Source organism: Anopheles marshallii, chromosome 2 (genome assembly GCF_943734725.1).
Source record: "Anopheles marshallii chromosome 2, idAnoMarsDA_429_01, whole genome shotgun sequence".
In the NCBI taxonomy this organism is placed as follows: domain Eukaryota; kingdom Metazoa; phylum Arthropoda; class Insecta; order Diptera; family Culicidae; genus Anopheles; species Anopheles marshallii.
This window is the reverse complement of record NC_071326.1, coordinates 26,134,694-26,155,481: the sequence shown is the minus strand read 5'-3', so window position 1 is coordinate 26,155,481 and position 20,788 is coordinate 26,134,694. Positions and strand designations below refer to the sequence as shown.

General features: G+C 43.1%; 2 protein-coding genes and 1 non-coding gene across 3 annotated transcripts; 1 reads left to right on the top strand and 2 right to left on the bottom strand.

The window, feature by feature from the left end:
* The first annotated feature begins 2,857 nt into the window (after nt 1-2,857).
* On the top strand, nt 2,858-3,905 carry LOC128707276 (short-chain-enoyl-CoA hydratase-like). The gene is made up of 2 exons (XM_053802228.1): nt 2,858-2,966; nt 3,037-3,905. Exons 1-2 carry the CDS (start codon nt 2,858-2,860, stop codon nt 3,903-3,905), a joined length of 978 nt encoding a protein of 325 aa, XP_053658203.1.
* A 255-nt stretch (nt 3,906-4,160) lies between these two features.
* On the bottom strand, nt 4,161-4,232 carry Trnad-guc (transfer RNA aspartic acid (anticodon GUC)). Its single transcript has one exon. It is a non-coding gene; the product is annotated as a tRNA-Asp (tRNA).
* Nucleotides 4,233-7,614: 3,382 nt separating this feature from the next.
* LOC128710397 (acyl-CoA Delta-9 desaturase) lies at nt 7,615-9,187 on the bottom strand. Its single transcript, XM_053805451.1, has 4 exons — nt 8,962-9,187; nt 8,550-8,886; nt 8,163-8,348; nt 7,615-7,933 (listed from the first exon to the last, which is right to left on the bottom strand). The coding sequence occupies exons 1-4, from the start codon at nt 9,185-9,187 to the stop codon at nt 7,615-7,617; spliced, it is 1,068 nt and encodes a 355-aa protein (XP_053661426.1).
* Between the last annotated feature and the right edge of the window lie 11,601 nt (nt 9,188-20,788).

Genomic DNA, 20,788 nt, shown 5'->3' with positions numbered 1-20,788 from the left:
CTTTTCTACTAATGATCCAGCGTGTCTTCTAGTCAGGCCAGAGCCGCGAACCGTAAGAGTATTTTGTAGCGAGACAGTGAGGTTTGAGACAAATTGGCTGGTGCATTTTGCAGTAACGAAAAAAAAAATGTAAATAACGCCATTCGAGGGAATAGTAGAAGCATTACGATTTTTGTACCTTTTGTAACCGTCTCAAATGATGCGACCCGGGAGGTAAGACAAAACTACACTCACACACCTAGGTTACCAAACATAAACCAAAGCAGGAAGCAGTTCAACCTTTCTTCTTGTCTAGTTATCAATCGGTGCGTGTACTTTAACATTTTATGCGTAGTTCAATTACACAAAATCATCCATTACCATACATGCATGTACGTTTGTCACCGGTGCGATGGGGAGACCATGCGTGGTCATGAAACTATAGGAAGATTGCCCCTTTGTCCCATACTTCTGTACACCTTTTAAGACACCATTGTTTGCTGTTTGTAAATACGCGAGGTGCGCAATATCTGGTTGCTAGGATCATCTCGGTCGATCTCCATATTGGTGCAATATTATGGTAACGCCTTTTACAGTCGCGTACGTTACTTTCTGTTGCTGTTTTCTGTGCGTTACTGTTACGTTAACGATGCTGTGGTCTAATTTTAAGCAACTGTTTTACACCATTTTATACTCTCTTGCTGCAAGCTGTACATTTTCTAGCTCCAACGCTTTTTGCTTTCTGTTGAAATGTCTCTAGTAAAAAAAACTGTAGCATGTGATTAGGAAACTTGTATGGCGTTTAGTTTAAATTTCGGGCGTCCCCCAAATCACCCAACCAACAACTGGAAACAGTGTGGTACATAAAAAAAAACTGCAAAACATTATTGTGAAGCTTAAAAATAGCATTTTTTTTTTCGTTAGCAAACACGTGCAATGGAAGTAAAAGAACAAAAAAATGAAAGCATAAAATATATGTAAGTCCTTTTCAGTACGACATGCCCTTGCGGAAAATGCCATTATCGAACACAATAAAGCGTTTTCGTTTCAAGCGCAGTACAGAAGTGTAAGCTACAACTCCACAAACAGGATGAAAAAACGACACTAAAGCCAAATATAAAATTCCATCCAACGGTATCGTTTGCATATCGCTCGTTTACGTATGCTGGTTTACAGTTTTGTTTGGAATTGATGTTTTTTTTATACAAACTGTAAAAATGGCCCACATATACTGCAAAATTAGTAAAAACAAAAAAAAAACAAACAAACAAATATAACGACTCAGCATAAGAAATACTTCACACCGCATACGTCCGCCAGCTTGGCTGCCAGTACTTCCCAATAGCAGAAGGAACAGCTTCCCAAAGAGAAGGAGACAGATTATTAAAAAAAAAAAAACAGTAAAGTAAACCAACTAAAAAGGCAATGTTTTAACACCACAACAACAAAATAACCCATAGAAATATTGTTGTAGAGAAGTAGCTGCCACAGCAAAAGAACCATAGAGAAGAACAATACAAACATTTACTTACCTTTGTACATACCTGTCCTTCTTGTTGTGCAATGGTGTAGACTTTCCGTACATTAAAGACTAATTTGCAAACAAGTGTGTTTAGGTGAAGCAAAAGTCCATTCAGTTTGTGCTTCGCTCGGGTGTGTAATTTAACATGTCTCCGGTAATTTCTGTTCCCGCGTGAGGAAATTCACTTGCGTAACCGATTGCCCTTCACAATTTAACGACTTTTATTACATGTTTACAATACACGGAATAGAGTTGAAAACACAATTTATGTTTCCTTCGCAACGTATCCATCCAGTTTTGACGAAGCGTCTTTTGATGTGCGCTGGACAATGCTTTTAATGTCCGCAAAGAAACCCCCTAGCCACAAGTGGAAAGATTAGTACGTTCATTAGTGGAACACAATTTGAAAGAACTCCGTTTTTGCTTCAGCTACTGGGAAAGTTGATTGCTTGCAGAGTGGGCTTACAGAAAAAAAAACAACAAAACCATTTATAGCACCCCCGGGTGGAAATAGAATGTGTTTCAATTACGCTTTTAGATAAAGGAAAACAAAACACGGTAATGTACATCAATTTTGCGTAAAATATTACAAAACAAATCCCCGCCCCAAATACGATAAGCGTACGATAGGGAAATATGTTGGCTGATGGTTCAAGAATAAACCAAAAAAGCTGCAAAGCTTGCTGCGCTGGCAGAGATGTACGGAATTGGGTAGGAGCTGAATGTCTAGGAAAATTGTACGACAAAGGTACAACCGTTCACGAGTGCAAGTGATACGAACTGAAAGGACCTGTGGCAATAAGCGTAACACATTTCTATTGCCGCAGTTTGCAAGACGAATGTATGAATGCGATAATAAAGAAATGCCGTTCAATGTTCGAAAGAATGAAAGTGTGTAAAAGATTTTACTTGTATTGTGGTGAAACGAATTGATTCATCGAATGTATTCGTTTGCAAAAGAAGCACTTAACCGTCGTTTTGAAATTCCGACACACTGGTTATCCAATGATGTAACGCATTGTAACGCTGTTTGTAGCGCCTTGTTTTCCGACAGAACCGGTAGCAGCGCTGTGTTTTTTTCGCATTTTTTCGTATTTTTGTACCGGAATGTTTGCTTCAACAAGAAATACACATTTTCAAGCGTGTTAAAATGTGATTATTCGTGGAGAATTAATTAGTTTTAGGATAAATTTGTTCTTAATGACCGTGGGCTATGCCTAGGTGTGTTGAGGTTTGTTTACGTTGGTTAAATGTCAAAACATACAAAAAACGCCGGTGGTGTTGGATTTTGTCCAATTTTTGGGACGCAATTGGGCTTATCTTTAAGCTGTTATATACACATATTTTAGCCAGCAAATGGCCATGAATGTGTTGAAAAGCTATCGTCGTGGACAAGTTATAAGTAGAAACGCACTTAATCTTCTTTCCCGTGGGTGTACATCTACAGTGGACGATCTAGGGAAAGGTAAGCACGTAAGATGATCTATGTTCCTGCTGCCAATTTGTTAATTCTCATCTTGTGCACCCTTTTTAAGAGCGGATGGCAGGCTCCAACGAAGACTCAATCGTCGTCGAGAAGGAAAACAACATCACCTTGATCGGTATCAACCGCCCAAAGGTGCGAAATGCTATCGATTCGATGACGGGCATAAAGTTATCGGCCGCAATTGCTGACTTTGAAAATGACCCCAAAGCGGACGTTGGAGTACTGCACGGTATCGGTGGTAGTTTTTGCTCTGGGTACGACCTGAGTGAGCTGGCAGGACAACACGATGACCCACTGAAGACGCAATCGATTGTACACAATCCGGAAGGAGTGATGGGTCCCACGAGACGAATGATTCGGAAACCGCTTGTTTGTGCCATCACTGGGTACTGTGTGGCGGGAGGGTTGGAACTAGCGCTAATGTGCGATTTGCGCGTAATGGAGGAAAATGCCATGCTTGGGTTCTATAATCGGCGGTTCGGAGTACCACTGATAGATGGTGGAACGGTCCGGTTGCCAGCATTGATTGGCCTTTCGCGAGCATTAGACTTGATTCTCACTGGTAGGACGGTTTCTGCTAAGGAAGCGCTCGAAATTGGACTGGTCAATCGAGTTGTGGCCGTCGGAGCAGGACTGGGGCAGGCTTACAACCTAGCGATGAGCATTGCAAAGTACCCGCAGCTATGCATCCGTCATGATCGCGATTCAGCGTATTATGGTACCTTCTCAGCCCAATCGTTGGAGGAAGCGCTAGAACGCGAGGCATCGAACGTTTCTGTCGAGTTACTGCAAGTAGCGAAAGAAGGTGCAGACAAATTTCGGCAAGGAATCGGCCGTGGTGGAAGTTTCAGTGGAGTCAAGCAGCATAAACTGGCTGACTGGGAAAAGGCAGAGATGACACATGAATCAAAACTTTAAGCGTATACGACGGTCGTATAAAGTCATTTTGAACTTGTACAGGTTTAAGTACACATTGTTAGTTATAATAAGCTTAAAAAGCTCAATTTTTAATTAAATGTTATACAATATTTGGTTACGTTTACACGACAAAAAAGAAATGAAAGAAATTGCTAGGTTATAACATCATGAACTATTAATATAGCATGCATTAGTACAGAGGGGGGGGGGGGGAAGTCCTTTAAAAAGGATTTAGGAAAAAAAGGAAAAAAGATTCTCCCCGACGGGGAATCGAACCCCGGTCTCCCGCGTGACAGGCGGGGATACTGACCACTATACTATCGAGGACATGTGAGGTGGGTGCTCTATTTTGAGACATGGGTACACCGCAACTACTACCAGCCGAGTTGTACTACTTGTTAAGTTTAGAAATTTTAGTAAGTTTAGAGTATTTGGAACAGACGACGAATAATGTTGCTTGCGCGTAAATCTTCATACAGGTTCGCTTCGTACAGGTCGCTAAAATAGGTCATCAAAAGAAATGAAAATGCCAGCAGAAATACAACAATTTTATCTAACAAGTGGTTTACTAAAATTTCTGTATTTCCTATCCAATGTCGCACATTGTATTGCAAGTAATGGAAGAAAACATTGACATTTTTATCTTCAGGGTTTCGTTTGTTTGTTTTTTTTTTTTGCAGCGAAACTGTAGATAGAACTTACACCACACAAAGAAGGAGGGTACTAATGTGCCTGAAGCGAGTTCTTTGATTATAAGAAAACATCCATTTGTAGTCCATTAATTAGATCACGTTTGAGGTTGATAGTTAGAACTGGAAGGACAAGTTGAAAACATACAGTACCATAGAAACCTTTTGGCCATTGCTAGCGAAAGATCACGTTACGATCAATCGCGAAACACTGTCAAAACATTCCTAGTTTATCGCTTCACCTCGTATCATCCGTGAACGAATGGCCTTTTACTACGACTTACGAGTAGTAGATAAGTAGATTTGAACATCACCATATCTTAGACATTTAGCCTGCCATTTCGAAGAAACAGAAAACACAACAAAACGCACAATATTTCACATCGTCTGGTCTTTCTTGCTATTCTAAATATATTTAAGTACGGTAAGACTTAAACCAAATTTCTCCCACAGGCCACTAGCCTCCGTGTAGTCCCGGAGCGTAAGGACACGATTCTTGATTTTCAAAGGTTGTACGATTAGTGATTGATTCTTACGAGGCGCCCAAGGGAAGATCGAAAACGGAACCTGATGGATTTGCCGCCACCATCGACCGGGGGGAACTTTTCGTTGGAACTCGGTACTAGATTTTATTTTCCAGCAAATTCCCCCCCACTCTTCTTCCTCCCTCACACACACTTCCTTTTTCATGTTGCAGCTGTTTTAAGCGTATGCTATTTGTTCGATTTCGCATGTATTGTTTCGATTAAAACTGTACTTCCGAATACCGGTTAGAGTTTGTTCATTTTTTCACATTATTTCTGGTTTTGTGAAAAGTTTCTATGTGTTTCTTGTGCTGTGTTTCTAAGGGTTTATTCTGTGTGTGTGTGTATATATTACGAAGTATTTTTTTTCTTCTTTTACTTTTCATTTTACTATTCAATTAGTTAAAAAAGGGATTATTTGTTCTGCGTTATCATATCCACGTTGTCGCTGCTAACGTGAAATTATGTATAACATTTAATATTTTTGTGTAATTTTTACATTTTTATTCCAGTGATTTAATAAAATATTCCTCCCACCCAATCGCTTTCTCTCATTTTCGTTGACGATTTCTCTCTTTGATGTAGGTTGGTTCACAAGGACGTTAGATGCGGGGCACTAGAATCAGCCGTTGAAAGGGAAGTTGCGCAATGTTTTGTTTTATTTTTTCCTACGCCGTCCTTGACAAATTTGATCATAGTGTTCGAAATTGAAGACAGAGATAAACGGTTCAGGATCTTGTGCAATTATTAAAGCAATTCGTTGAAAAGTCGCGTTCTCGCTATATGCCTGCCCGATGGAACGTTGTACCATCACTCAAGTCAAGTCCTTGCGTGTATAAGTGCATTTGGTGTTATTCAGCCTTCTCCTCGTTGTTCATTTCACTTTACAAAAGCGAAGAACAGTCATAAACCGAGCTGCCTTTTGCATACCATCTCGATTCACTCAAACTTGTCACACGATCTAACCCAGATTGTGATCGGAAAAGATTTCCAATCTCACGCCGCACCAACGGATCTGAATTTCGGAAAGTTCGCATATCACGACGGGCAAAATGCGAAGAAACAAAAGCGAACAAACATGTAATTGTTTACAGCAACTCTGCACTGTAATCACGCTTCCTGAGTATCATGACCTTGGTCCAGAGTCATCCGGACTTCAGGTACAGTAATCAATGCTTGGCGCCTGTATTCTAATGTATTCGCTTTCCATTTTATTTCAACCCTACACACAACATGCATAGATAAGTTCCTCCGACTCTTCAATCAATTGAATTGTATGTCTAACTCCAACTACGTATCTCCGCTTCGTCACTAATGCGTTGCTGTTTCTGCCGATGATGATGATAGCCTCTCAAATGAAACAACGTACTTTTAAATCCAACAATTGCTCGCACTGCTGCAATGGATTGTTCCAGATAGGATGGAAAGATAACAGACAATTCTAACCCCGAAGAGTAAGAAAAACTTCATCGCATCGCGCTTAATGTGTGACCCCTCGCAGAGGGAGGAGTTGAACAATAAATTACTAACTTATAGCTACGCAAATTGAACTCTCGAAACATCGATGAACCACACCGGTTCGAAATTGGCGTCCAAATCCCACCCCGCTTACTACAAACTATTTAACCAAAAAAAAATCTTGCCCACCCCACGCGCCTAACTATACTGGAACAGTCACTAGTTTCCGTTTTGAACTGTATCAGCGCATATTACTAGTCCGAAGGATGTGGCAGAACATGGAAGCTAATCTCTAGAGTGCGCTCATCTTGAAGAACAAAATGGGCAAAAAAAACTCACACATTTGCTCCTATCACAAAGCGTTGCCGCCGCACGTGTCTCACAAACCCTTGTGGGAGGTAAGTTACTTCTTTTCGCTTCCCCAAACCTTTCTGTCACAAACTGGGTTAAATCAATGGATGGATCTCGGTGCCGTGCATTAAATGGAGGCTTCATTTTTTTCCACGCAATCCTGGAACTTGTCCTACTAACGTTAAACCCTGTTTTCTTTTCCATATCGCATCTATTATCTGTGGTACGCCTAGTGTTGCGTAACGAAAGTGCAAATGACAATCTGATATTATTCTTAGTTCCCAAAATGTACGCCCTTTCGCTTTCGCCCATGTGTTCCTAATCGGTAAGTGCGTTTTGCAGTGGGGTAGAGTTTTTAACGTTACATAACTTATGTGAACCAGCCTTTTTTGATGTTATCCTTTGCTTCGAGCATTGTTTTGTAAACCATCTTTCCCATTTGTTTTGTTTATCGCGACTTCTTAATAGAATCGCAAGTTTCCGCCCCACACACACCTTTCCTTCATTCGATTTCTCTTCTATCACACAGCATTACAATTTTAGTCTCTGCACCTCTTCCCTGCTTTCCATCGTGAATGACTTTTGTGCTCTCTGAATTCTTTCCAAGATGTGTCAGTATCATCACTCCGCCAACATATTGTGTTCTCGGACGGTGTAACGCTACCCCCTCCTTGCATGATGATTAGTTTAATCCTCCTTCTGGTTGATGATGGTTGCATGTTTCACCTCGTACTGATCCTGATCCTTGTCGCCCCAGCCCCAGGTCGTGTGGGTACCGTCTCCGGTGCGCTTGACGCGCTTCTCCACAATTTCCTGCGAGACCGTCTTCAGATCGTACGCCCAACCAATCTTGGCGAAGAAATCGATGAATGCCGTCGTCAGGTTCATTCGGTAGTTGCCCAGCTCGGCCGTCTTGTAATCCCACGGGAACACGTGATGATAGTTATGCCATCCTTCGCCAAACGCGAACGAAGCCACTGTGCGATTCTCCGAGGGTGAGATAGACCTTTAAGTATCAAGGAAAACACCAAAACTCGATTTATAATTGCCATTGATAACCAAACCACAAACAAACACCAAATAATGTGGATAAAGAGGGTGCGGTGATGGAGGGAGAGTTGATTTGTTTAATGTTGATGTGTCCAAACACAAACAATCTGTTTGACAGTCCATGGGAAAAGTGTGTCTGCTGCTATGTCTAGACAAGCGCGGTCCGTTTACCAAAGATTACTCACTTATCGTACGGCTTATCGCCCCACTTATGGGCAGCACTGTTCACCAGCCAGGTCACGTTCAGAATGAATGTCCAGCGGAACAGCGTGGCAACGAACCACGCATTGGTCCAGGTTTCGTTCCAGAAGTACACCGGAGCAATCGTGGGCAGAACAAAACAGAGCAGCGGCATAAGAATCATGTAATGTCTGTGAAGGGAAAGACAGTAAAAGTGTTAGTTACTAATCCATTCTACAGCTTTAGTCATACTAAGTTATTGCGATTATTGCACATCGCACATCGATGAGTAAGCCATTTCCAGCTTGGTTATTTCCATTGCAATCAATTTCAAGCGAATTTAATCGTATTGTAAAAAATCACTCCCGGATCTTCTTTGCAAAAATACTTACTTGCGTTGGAAACGCAGCACGGGGTCACTTTCCAAGTCCGCAATGTCCAACTGTTTGCCCTTGGCGATGACTTCCGGGTGCTTGCGACACAGCAGCCAACCGATGTGCGAAAAGAAGAATCCACGAGTTGCGTTGTGCGGATCGGCATCGGTTTCGGAGTATTTGTGGTGTACCCGATGATCACGGGCCCAGTGCAGCGCACAGTCCTGGAACGCGATCGTGTTAAACACGGCCAGTATGATACGCAGGGGTAGCTTCGCCTTGTATGATCGATGTGCCCACAGTCGGTGCGCTCCCGCCGTAATCCCCAGTCCAGATACGACATACAGGACAAATGCTGCAAAGAAAGCGAAAACGGAGAAGTTTGTTAGTGGTGGAAAAAATTGGGCAGGAAACGGACATGGAAACTTACCGAATGCGATGGTATAGAGACGGGCCGAAGTCAGCATAAGGAAGGCGCCGTAAACGGCGGCCAGATGAAGGTAACCAAATGCAATTACATTCCTCCAAACCAGCTTTATCTTGCGCTTTTCCGCACGCTTTAGCGGTGTCACATCCTTCGCCAAACCTCCGTCGATCGTTTCGGCGTCAAGCTCGTTCAGCACGCCGGTTGCTTCCACAGTTGCGTTCGGGGCCATCCTTGTCCCTTGACCTTTTTTATGTACTTTTCCTTCAACCTTCCACCAGCAGAGCAAGCTAAGAAGCGCGAAGAGAAAATCGAAATCGGCTGTAATTATAACCTTGCAAAAACGCACTACCGACGTCGATCAGCTTATTAGCGGTGTGTGTTGTTGCCACTGCGGATATATTTTTCCCTGACACATCAACAACGAGGATATAGAGTGTGAATTCAGGCGTTTTCTTTGCTTCCCCTTTTTGTGCACACCTTGCAAAAAAAGGTCAGGGCCATCGATGAGTCGCAGCACCAGAGAGCCAGCGGCGAGAACCCGTGCGCTAATCGATAATATTCACAAGCAATATGATGGACAAAAATATCATCGCTTGAAAATCGCTTTTTCTCTGCGTGTTGCATATCGATTTTCGTTTAATACAAACCAATTACACGGGGAGTGCGTTTTTTTTTTTTTTAATTTTTAAATCATGCTCGATTGCATTATTCAAATTGTTTCGACAGTTTAAAGACGACTGACTCCTTCGCCACGCGTGCGTCCACTTTTCCATAGCGTAAAGATGTGGAACATAACTACACATTTATCAAAACCAGAGACTGCTGAAAACCTCACTTTGGGTATGGAAAACTCACTGCAATGCATATCACACAACCCCCTTTCTAGACACACCCAACCCATATTGCCACCCGCCCAGTTCAGCGCGTGCATTATTCAGGAGCAACAGATGGTTTGGAGAGTGGGAACCTCACAGCACACGCACAACCAATTTGGACGCAATGGTGGTCTGTTTCCCGAGGGATATTACAGGATCCGATTCTCTTCCTATACCCTTCTTCATTCTGGGGGATGTAAATTATGCAGCGTTATTTTCCACCTAAACACCTTTCCTTGCGGTTTATACTATTATCAGATAAACACACACGACATGTAAATGCTATCCATTTGTCGATAAAAATGATCGTGACACAAGAAAAGGCAACTAAATCTAAACATTTACACCAACCAATCAATCCAGAAAGACACAAAGAACGTAAGAACGATACAAACGCAATCAAATCAAACGCACGCAACGGTACACGCGCGTGTACTAGCGTTGAGACGCAAACGCAAATGGTATGAACGGGGTGGATTTTGCACGCCCCACACATCGTTAAGAGGAAAATTGGAGACGCAATTGCGGATGCCATCACCATTAGCAGCATAGTTGTGGCAAAACATTTACACGCTTATACGCAAACAACAATTTTCCTCAACTGTTTCAACTTTTCCACACAAGCTATTACTCGCCTATCCTCGCCAGCCAGGCTTTGCATTAAACTTCAAAGGCAAACTACCACCCCCAAAAAGCACGTCTTCGTTGTTTCGATTCCTGAACAGTTTTAGTAGAACGCGGCTGGTGGTACAAGCACAGCACAGCACAATTGATGGAAAAGTTGAAACCCCTTTGCAAAATTGGCAACAACAAGGTTCGCTCTGCTCTCACAGTTGGGGAAAAACAGCACAATCACCAACGCAGGAAAGGATGACTCTCTCCATGCGTGGTAGCAGTAGGATGTTTTACAGACAATTCTGACTTCTGGAAGTTAAGGGAACGGCTTAAATAAACACAAAACTATGAAACATTTTAAGAGACAAATTATGTAAACAATGTATAACGATCGAACCCGCGGAGTGTACAGGAATTGGGGAGCAGGAGCAGTCGGATTATAATTAGATATCTTGTTTTACTTTCCAACCTCTCCAAGGTTCACTCACCAATTCTCTTACTCGCCAAAATGTATTCTACCGTCTAATTTTTCTCTCGGTCCATCATATGGGAAAAGCTGGAAAATAACCAGCAGCATTCAGCAGAGAACTGGCGAAAAGCCAGAGCAGAGAAAATCTCACCCACAACCCCCCCATCGAGCACATTCTGTCTGTGCAGCGCGTTGGATGGGATCGATAAAATGGAAAGGGAGACCGACATGATGTCGTCGCGCCTATCTCTCTTCCCTTCCCCGATTACACCCACGACGCTCCTCTGCGTCTCGCGGCCAGATGATGTGACGGGGCACAAAAAATCGATATGACGTCCAAGAATTGGGGGTTGGGAAGGAATGCCACAATGTTATTCCTAAGGATAGTAAACACAGCTGATTCCATTTTCCTTTTGAAAGTGGGGAAGATGTAGGATGATCTCGTTAGCTTTCAGACCCACTTCTACGGGATATTTTTTACAAGACTCTGCTTATAATCACGTTTCATGTTAGTGCATAAAAGGGAATTAAAAAAAGATTTAAGTAGGAAAAAAAAACTAACATCACATTCTTAATTAAGTGCTGCTAATTAAACATACAAGACCACCTGTAGAGTTTTTTTTCCTCCTCGACCTTGATAGCAGCTTATTCACCTTAAGAACCAACTACGAAGCTAGCGTGCTTTCCATGGTATGACGCACTTCACTTTGAATCGATAAAACTCATGTGGTTGTGTGTGTTTTTTTGCGTTTAGAAAGCTTAAATATTAATTAAAGCGCCCAACTATCTCATTAACGCATTTGAGAGAACCGGCAGTAACTATGTGTCACAAGTCACATTGAAACTCTACTCATATACGTCACAGAGCTCCCTAAAGTACATCGCGCGTCCAAACCTGGCGGGTTCTTCCTGGTGGCGATGCTTATTAACATTCTGCGCAAGCAGCTTTGCAACTGTCGCAGTGTATGATGGGCACGTGCGGACACAGACCGCCTTTTGCGCACCATTTTAATAACCGCCCCAACTGTAATGTATTAAGCATTCTTTTCCCACAACCCTGGCGCTGACGTTGGTCTAATGGTCAATAAAACAAACAGATATGATGAAGCTGCCATGGTGAATCAAACATCATCATACCATACTTATCACCTGCTAAAATACATTTGAATATCAATGAACATTTCCTTTCGGAGCTGGAGATGTCCATAATTGAAATTGCGTTCTTTAACCAAGCTCTTCTGCAACACGTGAAAATCAAAATTTAATAAATCTGTATGTATTCCAATAACTAACGTATTGAACTATAAAAAAAGCTTCCTCGCTATTGTTTTAGTAGAATTAATTCTACCGCCTAATCCGTGTGTCGCGCGGCTGCACTACCACCACAATCGGTTCCGTGGCGTCATTGGCGTTTTTATTTTAATACTACCGTTTGCCAATTTGACACTGCCAAAATGCCAAAAATATACGATGGCAATGAGGATCGTGCATCTACCTACAGCGCATTACCTACACACAACACACTGGTAGTAATTATGTGCTAACTGCTAAAATCTGTGAAACCAACCGCAAGTTCAGTGTCACTATCACACTAGCCGTTCTAAACACTAGCAAAGTCAAGGAGACACTAAAACGCCCATCAGCATAGCATGTCTTATCGGCCACTTGTATCACAATCAACCCCCGTCAGCACAAATTCTCGCACTATTCGCGAGGTGAAAGTCATCCCCAGCGCGCTGATAAGACCCGAAGTCTACGTGAGGTGGAATGTTGTTAAACGGCAACTCTAACATTGACGTCCACGCCATTCCAGCGGGGTCATACAGCAAGAATAATGTAGCGCAGATGCTTCTTGTTATTCGCTTGTATACACTACTGGTGCAGGTGCACGTTGCGAGGCACTGGTATGGCACGCGGCCCTAGTGCTTAGCATCCCGCCCGATCACGTCAAATCGACATCATTGATAGGTGTGCGATCACTGTCGGGGGATCTGGCGCGATTGCCACAACAACGTGACGTTACCCTGGCCGAGCCGGTGTCTGTTACTGTGTGGTTCGTAAGCGCGCATGAATCGAAGCGGCTCAATTACCTACTCTCTGGTGTACCGGTCCTGAGAGGTCAATTCGGAGCTACCATCAGCTGATCATCTTCGTAAGCAAAAAGCCGGTTATCAGTGTCTGATAGTGGCATCACAGACGGTATCGTTACAAACCCATGCACAGTGCACTTGAGCACCTTCTCGACCTAAGGAAGAGATTGTTGAAGCAATTGGCAATATTCAGATCCATTCCACTCTATTTGTCCAACGTCCCATTCAAACGACTCACTCTTTTAGTACATTATACCGAACAAAACGATCGTCACAGCATCATCTTACTGTCACGTGTTACAATTCCTCCCGTCGCTTGGACGTTTTCTTATCCGTCCTCTACTGCGGTAGCGATTTAAGCATTTAAGCTTTTTGTGTGCGACTGAGTAATGTTTCATGCTTGCTTGCATTCATGTTGCCAGCACAATGCACACCGACACGAGAGAAAAAAAAGGGAGGGAAGTCAATCCCACGTTCAGCACGAAATCAAATTAGGCTTGTTCTCAAATCAGGACACAACCACCAGACAACAATTGGATCTTTATGAATGATCTTTCGGTCAAAAGAAATTGGCAAACAGGTTAAATTCAAGACACAACTATGAACTGTCCAGCCGATTGACCACGTGATTCCAGTTTCTGGATAAAAATGGAAGAAACTAAATAAACTTCGCCGATTTCCACAAAGTTCAATTTGATTCAAACAAACTTTTTTTACACTACTCGAACAATGAGTGAAATTACGCTAAGTAGAAACGTGACAAAAACATTCAATTTTAAAATTCAGTTTTGTTTTCTACGCATTAAATTAAATTATATACCAGAGATCTGAGAGAAAGTAAATAACCAAACAAAAACCAAAGATCCAAAATTACCGACCACTTGGCTTATCTCGTACTTGGTGGCAAATTAAAAGCAACCCGGCGTTCGCTTGTGTAGGGCGAAATAAACATGTTTTTATGTTTTGCTGTTTCGCTGCGCAACATCAAAAGAGAACTGGAAATGGTAATTACGTGTTTCTTTTTTCAGTAAAACAGATTGTCTAAAGGCCGCTGTCCCATTAGATGTAAGTTTATGGATCTATTGTTTAGTTTGTGAATAAACCCGAAAACTAGATCATTTAATTTACATCGTCTTAGAAATCATCAGAAGGCTCACTTCAGGGGGGTGAAATATCCACAGACAATCAATGCACGCATAACCAAACTCTTTGATTGCAAAGTCTAAAGGGCAGTGTTGTCTTGCCGAAAAGAACCTCTTTTCCACAGCTTGCGGCTGATTGCTGGCGCAACTCGCGTATATATGTGCGTGTTAAGCACATACTTCATCCTCCACAACCGGCTAATTTCTTTGTAAGTAAACGTAAGCTTACTTACTTACACCGGCCTCTATAACGCGGCTTAACAACGCACTACTCCAAAAGTTACTGGCAATTGCTCTAGTTGCATTCTTCTTTCGCCCTTCGCCATTTGTTACCTTAGAGCCCTTCGTACTGCACAACATTCGGACATGGCCAGTTTCTGTCTGGCTGGCCGGTGGGTGTTTTTTCTTTTTCTTCTTTCTTCTTTCTTCCTATTAATCGCATGATTTTTCTACTTGGACACGTTCAACCGTTTGGTCTTTCGGCATCCTAACTCAACTAGAGTGAATAGCGAAGCCAGTTACCAAGCCTAATGCAGTGCCTGCGTTAGCCTGCGCAAAACGATGAACAAAGAGAGTAACCGAAATATAACGACGCAGCCTACCTAATTGTTGACCGTTTGATGAAATTACTACACGATTTTCTTGCTCCAGGCTCAATCGTGTCACGAAACACGGGCAATCGACTTCCCAACTCAACTGTCTTCCGTTATTGAATAGAAGAGCAAAGAAATTAGCACGATTTCCATTTCACCATGGCAACAGCTGGACGATCAGAGCTTCCTGTGCCCGTTCAAAATGGTGACCTACAAAAAAGACACCAACTGCGCTAGAGTTTTATTGAAGAAGCGGTCACCCGCTCCCGAAGAACACCCCATTTACACATTTTACCTTCGCAAATAATTTACTGCTCTTCCTACATAACAACATACACATGTGCAAACATTTCCCGCGAGCCAACGAAACGGAAAGCATGTTCGTTCGCCATCAGTGGGTTTCTGCGATGGGAGAGATGGGGTACACATCAGGTTACCTTTCACACGATTAGGTAAACTAAGAAATGCTATCAAAACTAACCAATCCTCGCTATTGCTGGGAATAGGGTAAGAGCGATGCAATATGCGCTAGCCTACACACAAACACACACTAACTACACTACATATATACAAACATATAAAAACATTCCGCTTGCGAACGAGGGTGCAAGTGCTCACCTGTTGCTTATGCAATGCGGTGCAGCACTGCATTTTACATATTATTTTAGCTGTTTTTCATTTCGCTTTGAAACTGAAGCGGTACGCGCTATAGCATTTCCTGGATTTGTGTAGTTTGTGTAGTAGTAACAACATTTAATTTAACAATTACTCATTTAAGACATCAACACAATAAGATAGGACTGCCGTACACGTATCGCTCCAGTTTCCTATCAATGAAGAATTATTTGACCCAGCATGCTATTCATGTCGCATTTTATCGAGTTTAATGCTTTCAAAGCTGTTTGAATGGAATTTAAAAAAAAAACCATCCCTTTTTCAGATATAAATTAGAAAGAGGAGAATGATGGTGGGTTCAGCATCCCATAAATCCACACTTAGTCTTAGCTAGATCTGCGAACGACATACCGCAGCCGAACAGCGTGTAAAAATAAAACCAATTTCGCTTCTCCCGTCAGCAACACACAGTAGTATATATGCGCACTCTGCATTTTTTTAATGCTCACTAATGGATGCTCTATTTTTGCAACCCGTGTACGGATCGATCTTCGATGGCCAGTGGCACTTGCCGCACCGCTGTTAGCGGGAAGCGATGGGACGGGAGAATTTGCTTCCGCTTGCCAAACAAAGGCTGTATGGTAAGATACATTTAAACAACCGTCCATCCGTGTGCGCAAACACAAACTTCCGTTACCTACGAACAGTCGAGATACGTACGATGGACCATACTGTTTAGTGTTGAATTACATACATACAATATGCTCCAACTACTAAAGCTTACCCAAACTTTTACTTTCTCAATGAGCTGTGTGTTGTAATGTTGGCATACTCGGAACTCGGAAGATTCAATCGCTTGTTAGAATTGTATCGAATCGTTTCGAATCGAACTCAATCCAATTGGGACCTTGGGGATTTGATTTTCCCATAACTAGTGTATGAAGGGCGGAGAAGCCTTGGCAACTGAGCAGTATGAGATGCATCACTTACAAAGCATGCTAAATCGTTTCCAGGTGTCGATTAAGCAGCTACTTATTGATAGTGCCAACCGTGATTCGGTCAATGCAGAATGCATATATCGTCAAGTCGTCTCACTATCAATTCCCGTTCCGGACGAGATAAAGGAAGGTGTTTCACACCTTCATTCAGCCGAGAAGATGAGATAGAGGCAGGTGTAGAATATGCTGTCTTTCCGCACAGCCAACAGCACCATCCGCCGCATTGTCAAGGTGCACGTTCGTGCTGCATCTACTCACGCTCATACCGCCCGGTTGTGCTCTTCGAGGGCCAACACCGTTTTCCATGGCCAGCAGAGCTTCTTTTTTACGTAATATCGCATCATTTTTCACACCCTGTGTCTCCGGCTAACGGTGAAATATGACCTACAACTCACCTCTCGCCGATGATCAAGGTGGAGATGCTTGGAACAACTAGGGCTACACACGAAAAACCACTTCGTGGTAGAATTTGTCTATGAAACTACATATAATAAGTGTTGTCCAATAATAAAGAACATCATCTTCCACATTGCATAGGTGACAACACCAATCTGTCTAATTCTTGAAACAAAAAAAAAGATTTTATAAATCGATTTCCCTCCCTGCGCTTTGGCGATCCCCGAGGAAAACGACCAACTCTCTGTCCCTCGCACGCACGTTGACAGAGCGACAGACCAACCGGAACAGGGTGCGCTGTTTTCGTTGCGATGCCATTGTTTCGTGTCGCAAATACAAAGCTTAACAACGATGCGAAAACCAGCTCACCACTATGTGACCACTTGAACGACGACGGTCACTTTTTGCCACTATACCCTGGTATTTGGAATCGAAGCTTATGCTTTTCTCACCCAAATCACACTGTTTTTCCTCCGTCTGTCTATATTCACGCTATTCACTGTGATGGAAACCGCGCACACACAACACACCGAACCACTAACACGATCCAAAAAGATTATTACCAGAATGTGTAGAGATGTGAAAGTGCGTATTTCCTTCACCGCCTGCTTGAGGATAAAAGCTATGCAAGCCCTGAATTTTTTGGCGAAAGGGCGAACCAGCCGCGAAAAAACTCCCAACTTTGGAAGCTTTTTGTCCCTCCGTTTACCGGCTGCAAAGCACAGACCTGCACACACAGGAACAGATGTTTGCGGAACAGAAGCGCGTTTGCTGCTACTACTGACGGTTGACACTTCGTCGAACTGAACTGGTTAGAATGGAGCGCGGAACGTTATATATGATGAAAGCACGCGTTGGATCCGCATCATGGTTTGTGTTGCAGTAAGTACAAGCCCCCCTACACATCGCTCTTTTGTGTGCGTGATTGTGTGACTGTAGCTGTAGCGATCTGTCCCATCACGTCATCCGGCAGAGCATTATTGCGTTCCGTCATTCCTATCATTTCAGGGAAGGGAGCGGTGGAGGAAGGTTTTCTGACAAAAAGATCCTACACTATCAGCACGAAGTCCTGAGTCTCCTTCAATCAGGAAAGCACGCCGCGCGCATACACACGTCAGCCGGTGGAAGCGTATGTGTGTGTGTGTGCGCGAGAACGAGACAAGAAACGTTAGCAACAAAACCGTCAAGTAAGAAAGTGAAGGCAAAAAACTGGCTTTCCAAGCCGGCCGCCCTGTCTCCCAATTCTCTCCCAGTACGGCACTTTCATTTCCCCCCGGATTGGCCAGATCCTCTTGACCACGACCATGTTCTTATCAGCGGAAGGGAGGCTTTTCACAGTGGTAACCTCGCAATTTGCGCCTTTACCCCTGGGCGCAATCACGCCGGTGTGCACGTACTCACTTCATTACTTTTTCGTTTCGGAAGCATCACCCACTATACATACCTAGGTCGTGCTTATCAATATTTGGCAACCACCACCTCCGAAACAAACGGATCGGTTGATGATGATCCACCGATTCAGTACCCGTTTCGCGTTGGATTCGCAATTTTTGCTAAACCACCGCAAGCAGAATGCAGCAGCACCAGAAAATCCGAAACGCTCACTGCACTAGCCTCAGAACTGCTACACTTTGCACGACCACGCGCTGTGAAGAGTCGAACGAAAATGTACCGGTTACGCAGGGGGAAAACGGTGCGAAATCGTACGATATTCGCCGTTGGTTGCTATGATCGCACACACACACACATGCATGAGCGCGCGCGCACACATTCAGGCACTCATGCTAGGGAGAGTATTGGTATCGTTGCTCGCCCGACGATAAACTACAATTCGCGAACGAATGGGTTTTGAAGCGTTGCGACCAAATGGCAATTTGCCTTGTGCGGCTTTAAGTGGGTTTTCTACCAAACTCTAGCAAAAGATGGACTTTAGCACAAGGGAACTATTGTTCTGTTATCTGTATTTAAAGTACACCGACTATCGAGTTATGCGATTTTTATATTATACGGCTCAAAATCTCTAAAGCCAATGGAATGAATGAAAGCCCGGAATTAACTTTCTCACGTTGCAAACATTAGATCTGGAGGAGAACAATAACAAATCCTGCAATTGAGCCCTCGATCTAGTAATACCTAGTTTAATCCCTTTTAACCTGAAGCGACAAACAGATAGTTCAACCCGATTGCAATTGGAAGATTATAAGCTGGTAAATGTTTTTGTGCAAATATCCTTGTCTTTTTCCATCGACCAAGCTTAACGCTAAATCTCTTTAGGTATTTATCAGTTCAGACCTTTAGACTAGTGTATGATAAGGAAACTGACGAAAGAACACCCGTCAAACACGTGTTTCAGGAAACCGGTAGGCTATACCAAAACAAACCATTCCCACGTTTTATTTAAAAGCTAGCCCGCTGGAAGGAGATTTGTTTTGGAGCGTTTGTTTCGCGATGAAGCTTCAAGCAAAGGATCTCGAGATAAGGGTTTGTTTTCGTCATTTGCTATCTGCAAGCTGAATATTACGCGATTGCTCATCGACAGGTGTGCTTTATCGTTTCGCTCGATACACCCCGAATGGGCGCTATGATTTATTATCGAATGTGTAGCAATGAGAATCACGCGTACATCAAGTGAAAGAATTTCATGATAACGTAAAATGTGGTGCTAGAAATGAGGTGGCCAATGTTAGGAAAATGCGGCAGTGCATTATTCGTGCGCTGAAAGTCACACTGACCGGACGTCACGCTATTTCACGTTTTGAAGGCAAATATGGACTGGGTCACGTGTAAACCAGAATTGTTTCACGTTCAGTATGCATAACGCACTCCTTTTTTGCCCGATTTGTTTACAGCGCGTCGGGCTAATTTCTAAACACCACTATCAGAATCGTCGTCATAGGAAATATACCGAACGAATTATGCGCAATAGGTGGTTTGCAAGTACGTACAAAATGGTCAATGCAAAAAAGTGATTCAAATGTGCATTATGATTGATATTAGTAACGATTCCATCATTTCCTGCTGCGAAGCGCCAGTGATCGTTAGCGAAAGTCACGATAAGGCCAGCACATTTGGATATTTTTATGTTGTTATTTTTCTTACACACACCAAATTAACATGCAGACAGGGTGGGAAGATATGCCGGTTGCTGCTAGCGATGCGTACGCAAACGAGACAACCAGTAGTGTACGTCGAAATCGGCTGTTGTTTGTTGATCGAATGCAAAAGCGTGCGAGCGAAGGAAACCGCGGTACGCACAGAAAGAGCGCAACCGACAGACATAACTAGAACACAACATCACGCCATTCATTTCCATTAAATTCTTCACTTGCAACGGGGTTTCATGTCGCTGCCGTTGAGTCATAAACCGCGAACATCACATCACACCAACACACACAGACGGCACATTTGTCCTAACCGGGCGATGCGTCCCGGGTGCATATGTTCAAGCGTGCACGTGTTGTGTGACGTGGTACGGTGCGTTGCTATTGACCTTCACCATTGCTGCGGCTCGCGCCATTTCCGATGCTCCTTGAACCCGGTGGTTCCTATGTGTGTTTCACGTTATCGTGTGACCCACCGGTGGGTTTGTTTTGTAAAGGATGATGCGATGCGGCTTTGCCGTTGGCTCAGAAAGAGTGCAAGTTGCGTGGTAATTGCATAATGGAATACGTGTCCCCTGTGGTGGTCAGAACGCTGTGGATTAGATTTGTCATCTATAAATGGCTCTGGCACCCATTATGTTGCCACATTCGACAACACTATGCCCAGAGCGTGTTTTTTTTTCAAATTCTATCCACAGTGTTCAGAACGCTTGCAGCAGATCTACAATAGCAAATTCCGCAGAACGTTGTACAAATCTGCAAATAATCACCTCTGAGAATGACATCAGCAAGCAATAACTTTCTTTAATAGCTTTTATATAGTGATTCATGATACAAAGACGAGAAAAACTGGTATAAGAACGGTTAACATATGTTTTGCATTGTTATCCAAACCGGACTTGCCCATCAAGATTTTGAATTTCAGTTTATGTTCAC

What these genes read in the sequence shown, in the direction of transcription:
- LOC128707276 (XM_053802228.1), top strand. Translation starts at nt 2,858, where the DNA reads ATGGCCATGAATGTGTTGAAAAGCTATCGTCGTGGACAAGTTATAAGT. An exon ending in AGTGGACGATCTAGGGAAAG is followed by an intron (nt 2,967 to 3,036) that starts GTAAGCACGTAA and finishes ACCCTTTTTAAG; the next exon opens with AGCGGATGGCAGGCTCCAAC.
- LOC128710397 (XM_053805451.1), bottom strand. Translation starts at nt 9,187, where the DNA reads ATGGCCCCGAACGCAACTGTGGAAGCAACCGGCGTGCTGAACGAGCTT. An exon ending in TCTCTATACCATCGCATTCG is followed by an intron (nt 8,887 to 8,961) that starts GTAAGTTTCCAT and finishes CTTTCTTTGCAG; the next exon opens with CATTTGTCCTGTATGTCGTA. An exon ending in GTGCTGCGTTTCCAACGCAA is followed by an intron (nt 8,349 to 8,549) that starts GTAAGTATTTTT and finishes TTCCCTTCACAG; the next exon opens with ACATTACATGATTCTTATGC.